General features: G+C 51.3%; 2 protein-coding genes across 2 annotated transcripts in view; one reads left to right on the top strand and one right to left on the bottom strand.

Annotated features, from left to right (window-relative positions):
- Nucleotides 1-1,017: 1,017 nt before the first annotated feature.
- Nucleotides 1,018-3,908, top strand: LOC104859914 (tubulin alpha-3 chain-like). Its single transcript, XM_010620811.3, has 4 exons — nt 1,018-1,022; nt 1,300-1,468; nt 1,887-2,567; nt 3,346-3,908. Exons 1-4 carry the CDS (start codon nt 1,018-1,020, stop codon nt 3,640-3,642), a joined length of 1,152 nt encoding a protein of 383 aa, XP_010619113.1. The 3' UTR covers nt 3,643-3,908.
- A 1,331-nt stretch (nt 3,909-5,239) lies between these two features.
- The window catches only part of Mzt2b (mitotic spindle organizing protein 2B), a gene marked incomplete at its 5' end in the record, with an annotated part of 9,728 nt that continues 8,354 nt past the window's right edge, over nt 5,240-6,613 (bottom strand). Inside the window, one exon of the mRNA XM_019206980.2 lies at nt 5,240-5,480. Within this exon, the coding sequence (XP_019062525.1) occupies nt 5,323-5,480 (158 nt within the window). The remainder of the gene's footprint in view (nt 5,481-6,613) is intronic.

Below are 6,613 nucleotides of genomic sequence, written 5' to 3'. Positions count from 1 at the left end.
GCAAGACGGTCTGGACCTGCTCTTAGACATGAAACTGAGAATATTTGTTTGGTTCGTGATGAGAAGCCCAAACTAGTTGCAAGAGATGGAAAATAGGAGGCAGGATCTGCAATTTGACCCCATCTTGGGGTTTCCAACAACTTAGTGAAATCCTGTCTCAAGAGAAACAAAACCCACTGCCAGTGTAGCTCAGTGTGAAGACCCTATATTCAGTACTACACAAGAAACAGAAAGACAGTGACAAGGAGGAGAGGAGGAAGAGGAGGATGAGGGAGGCAGGAAGGAAGGAGGGAGAGGGGAAAGTGATGAGAACTTCTTTACTATCTCCAAGAGCAACAGAATGCCACCTTACCGCCTGCGAGACCCAAGGCATTTGGGTGGTGATGAGCCTGTCCCAGCGCAATCACACAATCACACTCGCCTGGTGATTGCAAGGGAGTTTTAGTTTTTGTTTGGCTACAAATCTGACAGTTGAACCCAGGGGCTTTCAATGAGCTACATTCCCAGTCCTGTTTATTTTTTTTATTTTTCTATTTTTTATTTTTGCGGGGGCGGGTTTGAGACAGGGTCTCACTGTGGTGTTGAGACTGACCTGGAACTCACTGTGTAGCCCAGGCCGGTCTCGAACTCACAGTGATCCTCCTGCTTCAGCCTCCCCAGTGCTGGGAATAAAGGCGTGCGCCACCATGCCCGGCTTTCTATTTATTTTATTTTATTTATTTTTGATACTGGGAATCGAACTCCGGACCTTGTGCTTTTGAGGCAGGTGGCAGCTCCATTGATCTAAATCCCCAGCCTGCTTTTTAAAGTTTTTGAGACAGCGTCTCGCTAAGTCGCTATGTCACCCAGGCTGGGTTTGTCTTGTGATCCTGCTGTCTCAGCTGCCCAGAGTACTTGGATTACAGGGGTGTGGTCATGACTTGTAAATTATTTTCTTTGATGTAGCTACAGGTAAGAAAGAGCTAGCCACCTGTAGAAGCCCCTGTGTGGGCCCGTGAGAGCTTTCTTCCCATCAGCATGAAGTGATCCCGCTGGCATTTATAGTGAGTTGACGTTACCTTTTTGGAGTCATCGGTTGCATTTATGCTCTGCAGAGACTTGGGGGAGGTTGGGGTCTCACCTTTTCGAGCTGGCCTTGAACTCTGCACGATCCTCTTGCCTCACACTCACAAATGCTGGTTTTACAGGCGTGCAGCACCACGTGCAGCTCAGTTGGTAGCAGTCGAGGCAGGAACAGCATGTGCACCATCCCTGAGTGTGCCCATCACGGTGAGTACAGCAGCCCTGAAAGGCTCACAGCTCACACGGTCTCTTTGTAGATGAGGTGCGCACGGGGACCTACAGGCAGCTCTTCCACCCCGAGCAGCTGATCACGGGGAAGGAAGATGCAGCCAATAATTATGCCAGAGGCCATTACACCATTGGCAAGGAGATCGTGGACCTGGTCCTGGACCGGATCCGCAAACTGGTAAGATCACCGAGACGGCGTGGTGTGGCTGTTGCTCCGGATGGGAGGGTAGGCCTCAGGCGAGTTGTGGCGGACGTTGGGCCTCCTGCCAGAGCCCAGCCGGCCGTTTATCATGGACAGCTCTGAAAGGTTCGCCGTCCCTGCCTTAGGCTGTGATGGGGTCAGACTGCTGGCAAAGCTTAGACAAGCGTGAGGAGTCCCCACGGAGTCTGCACAGGCCTTGCTGCGTCGCCCCTGTCGCAGAGCACCCGCAGATCTTCCCTGTTTGCCTTCCTTTGCTTCTACATGTGACACGTGCTCACTGTGGATGTTTTGAGTCCACATCACCTTGCAGAGGCACGGAGAAGCGAGCCTGGCCTGCTGGGGTTGGCGATGTGGCCTCCGCAGGCCTGGGCTGATATTGTCTGGTTTCTCACAGGCAGATCTGTGCACCGGCCTGCAGGGCTTCCTCATCTTCCACAGCTTTGGAGGCGGCACCGGCTCTGGGTTCGCGTCTCTGCTCATGGAGCGGCTCTCAGTGGACTACGGCAAGAAGTCCAAGCTGGAATTTGCCATTTACCCAGCCCCCCAGGTGTCCACGGCCGTCGTGGAGCCCTACAACTCCATCCTGACCACGCACACGACCCTGGAGCACTCGGACTGTGCCTTCATGGTGGACAACGAAGCCATCTATGACATCTGCCGCCGCAACCTGGACATCGAGCGCCCCACCTACACCAACCTCAATCGTCTGATCGGGCAGATCGTGTCCTCCATCACGGCCTCGCTGCGCTTCGATGGGGCCCTGAATGTGGACTTGACGGAGTTCCAGACCAACCTGGTGCCCTACCCCCGCATCCACTTCCCCCTGGCCACCTACGCCCCCGTCATCTCTGCCGAGAAGGCCTACCACGAGCAGCTGTCAGTGGCCGAGATCACCAATGCCTGCTTCGAGCCAGCCAATCAGATGGTCAAGTGTGATCCTCGCCACGGCAAGTACATGGCCTGCTGCATGTTGTACAGGGGCGACGTGGTTCCAAAAGATGTCAATGCTGCCATCGCCACCATCAAGACCAAGCGCACCATCCAGTTTGTGGACTGGTGTCCAACTGGCTTTAAGGTAGGACCGGGTGAAGTCTAGTCATTGTGCCTGTCAGCAAACAGCAGCCCCGCAGACTCACGCTGTCCCTGAGGGGCCACATCCTTTGGGGAGAATGACACTGCATGTTGTCTGTGGTGCAAAGAAAGCATGTGTCGTTATTAATTTGCTAAATCCCTTCGGGTTACCCAAACATGGTAGGTGTCCCTTCTTCCCACAACTACCCTTTACAATGTAGTCGGATGTTGCTCACTCAGATTGACACAGTCGACTGTCACAATAGGAGTCGTACACAAAAACACGAAATTCAACTCACTTTTCTTTTTGCCAGTTACACACCATATTTTGAACATATTATATACAGGCTTCTCTTTTTTCTTTTTTTTTTGGCATCGGGGATCAAACTCGGGTCGGGATCTTGGGCTTCCAAAGCAGGCGGAGGAACCACTAAGCTAAATCTCCGGCCCAGTAACAGTTTTTATCGAGTATTTCTTACACTAGATCTGGGTCCACAGCTCCAGTTTTAAGTAAATTTTATTTTGTCCCATCCATCTCTCCCACCCTCTCTCCAATTTTTATCTATCTTGTCATTCCTTTTCTGAGACAAGGTCTGTATGCAGTTCAGGCTAGCCTTGAACTCTCTGTGTAGCTCACGATGGCTTCAAACTCTCAGCAATCCTCCTGCCTCAGCCTCAGCCTCCTGAGTGCTGGGAATACAGGCATGTGCCAGTAGGCCTGGCTAATGAACTTGTCCCTTCTGAGGAGGTTATAATGTTCACTGTATCTTTTCCTCTGGCAGGTGGGCATTAACTACCAGCCCCCCACTGTGGTCCCCGGGGGAGACCTGGCCAAGGTGCAGAGGGCCGTGTGCATGCTGAGCAACACCACTGCCATTGCTGAGGCCTGGGCCCGCCTGGACCACAAGTTCGATCTCATGTATGCCAAGCGGGCCTTTGTGCACTGGTACGTGGGAGAAGGCATGGAGGAAGGGGAGTTCTCTGAGGCCCGGGAGGACCTGGCAGCGCTGGAGAAGGATTATGAAGAGGTGGGCGTGGATTCCGTGGAAGCAGAGGCCGAAGAAGGGGAAGAATACTGAGGAGGACTGAGCAGCTGGCAGTCCTGTCTCCCGCTGTTCTCTGCTGCCCTGGAGCATGGCTGTCTTCAGGTTATTTTCAGTTAAAATTTCTGTGCAAATCCCTGCCTCTGTTGTGCTGCTCGTCTGCCTACAGGAGTAGACGCAGTCTCAGAAAGCCCGCCTGGGCTTCAGTCTGCTCCGTGGGAACGTGCCCTGGGTACCACACTGCTGAGTGAGTTGACCCTGACGGTAGTATTTCAAATCCAAAATTTCAAAGCATAAAGTTTTACCAAGTTTTAAGAGAAGTAAGGGTTTTTTCCATTGACTATTATTTGGAGGGCTCCTGCATTGATATACACTGACTAAAGTATTGGGGCTAGAGATGGAGTGTTTAAATGAGGTCTCTGGGTAGAAAATATCCATAAAATCCCTGAAATGGTGGGTCCAGTGTGAAAAGTCCATGGTTGTGCAGGCCTGCCATCCCAGCACTGAGATGAGGCAGGAGGGTTCCATGTTTGTGTCTAGCCTGGGCAACTTACTGACTTAGAAGGACCCTGTCTTAATCAGCCTAGGGATGTAGATGTCATTTTGTGGTACAAGAGATGAAATTCAGGGCCACACATGTGCACCCCCCGCCCTCTGGGAGATTGAGCTCAGGACTCTCACACTGAGCTTCATATCTGGCCCTTTTTCAGACAGGGTCCTGCTATGCTGCCCATGCTAGCTAGAGCTTGCATTCCTGCCTCAGCATCTCAGAGTGCTGGATTACAAGTGTATGCCACTGCACCTGGCTCCCAGCCCTCTGTCCATCCTTCCTTTTCTTCCTTGCATTCATCTGTTTATTTAGAGACAGGTTCTTGTTATGTAATTCAGGCAGGCCTCAAATTCATACGTGATCCTCCTGCCTCAGCCTTCCAAGGGCTGATGACAGGTGTGCACCCTGTTTAGCATCCCAGCCCTTTTTTAGTTATTTTGAGATGGGGCCTCGCTAAGTTACTAAGTTGTCAGGTTGGGCTTGAACTCGCAGTCCTTGAGCTTGGAGAGGGCTGTCATGACCCACAGGTCACATTATACCCCCCTCAACCTTACTGTGCAGTCCTATGAGACACTTTCCCTTCCACGCTCTCCCATTGCCATCCCTGCCCACCAAAACTGAACGGTCAGGTAGGGAATACCACTTTTCACTGAAGGGAGTCTTTTTCAACTGTTTCTACAAGATCTGGCAGTGTACATACCCTTTTAGGCCCCAAAACCAGGGTCAGGAAGGCAGTTAATGGTTTTGTTCCCTTGGATTGGCGGTAACAGGACCAGGGCATAGTGCTCATTACAAATCTTTGTGCTTTGCTTTCTTTGCAGTAGTGGGGGTTAAATCCAAGGCCTCACACATACTAAGCAAGTGCTCTACCACTTAGCTACTGAGTTCCCTAGTTCTTTTTATTTTCTGAGACAGGGTCTTGCTCAGTTGCCCAGGCTGGCCTCAGATTTGCAGTGCTGCCTTAGCCACCTAAGCAGCTGGAATAACAGTGATGCACCACCACACCCAGCAATCTTGATGCTTTAATACATCTAGAAAGTGATTAAGAGATTGCCTGATCCAGACCGTCAGCTTTCTGGAAAGGTTTAACAAGGAAACAGCACACGGCCTCTGCTGAGAGAAAAGGTGGTGCCCAGCAGGTTGGCAAGACAGTCTGTGCTCCCACACTACGTGCTGCTTCGAGAGGTGCTCTTCCCAGGCCCACCCCCTTTGGGCAGCCTGGTGGCACTGGGCTGGCGGGGCATCCTCTGGCTTGATCCTTCCCGGCTGCTGCGTTCTGCCAACGTGGGTGCTCCACCGAGAGCAGATCCACCTCTGTTTCTCCCTGAGAAGACAGAACAACATTCATTGTTAGGAACCTGGGCAAACTATTACTGCAACACACCTAGCAAATCTGTGTTCCTTAAACACATCTGTGTTAGTGTCTAAGCTGTCACAGCCAGCGGCCCCATATCAGCCTAGGGTCCTGGGGCTCAGAACTGCCTGGATCAACACATTCCAGAGAAAGCCCTTGAAAGTGCAGGATGCTTTCTAGGTGTCTCAGGGCTAGAGCTGGAATACTTTGAAAGGCACACACTATGGATCCACTGAGGGGAAGGTAAGCCTGGTGGGTCTACTGCCCTGAACAATGTATGTATTTGCCCCGTCTCTAAGCAGATAGCAGGAGGAACTTGTTACCTCTCCTCTCCAATGCATGTTAACACTGAACTAGGTGCTGCCACTGCCTTGGTCAGGCTCTGACTGGAAGTAGAGCAATCGTTAAGGACTGAAGACAGGTTTCTGATTTTGGGAGCTCTTTCTGAACAGTTTTTCCCCACTTCTAGAGTACACTTCAAACACTGCTCAAGCCTCTTGCTCTTGGATTTAGGTACTGATTCCATGATTGGGTTCCAGCGCAAGCTTCAATGACTGAACCTTGTCTACCAGATAGTCACCCTGGTTGGCTTATATATGCCTCCATCTGTACTTTGCTTACTCTTTTGCTTATCTTTTTTGTGAAGATAACCAGAAAAATCTGCAGCTACATTTGGCAAAACCAATTGTGTTGACAGCATCTGTAAGACAGAGGCCCCTACGGCAACAACGCATGTCCAGGAGCAGGCTTGCCCGTCGGCTTGGTCCCCACCCACACAGACAGCCAGTCTCCTGTCCGGCCTGGCGAGGTCTGCCCTGAAGGCTCTGACCAGAGCAGATGTCCCCTCCTTGACCCATGGTCCAGAGTTCTCCTAGGCCCCCAGCCTGTTTTTTCCTTGTTCTCAGATAGTGCCTTGACTTCTCTGTGGCCTAACCAGCTGTGTTTTCTCCTGCAGACCTTGAACATTCTCAGACACTGATCAGTTTATTTAGGTTGTTGCCTAAAGTTAAAATGTTTAATATGAGGGCCGGAGATTTAGCTTAGTGGTTCTGGCACCTGCCTCGCAAGCACAAGGACCCAAGTTCAATCCCTGGTACCAAAAA

This window comes from Fukomys damarensis, unplaced genomic scaffold, assembly GCF_012274545.1.
Source record: "Fukomys damarensis isolate Sample0158 unplaced genomic scaffold, DMR_v1.0_HiC HiC_scaffold_34, whole genome shotgun sequence".
Classification (NCBI taxonomy): domain Eukaryota; kingdom Metazoa; phylum Chordata; class Mammalia; order Rodentia; family Bathyergidae; genus Fukomys; species Fukomys damarensis.
The sequence above is the reverse complement of the archived record's forward strand: the minus strand, read 5'-3'. Positions and strand labels throughout refer to the sequence as shown.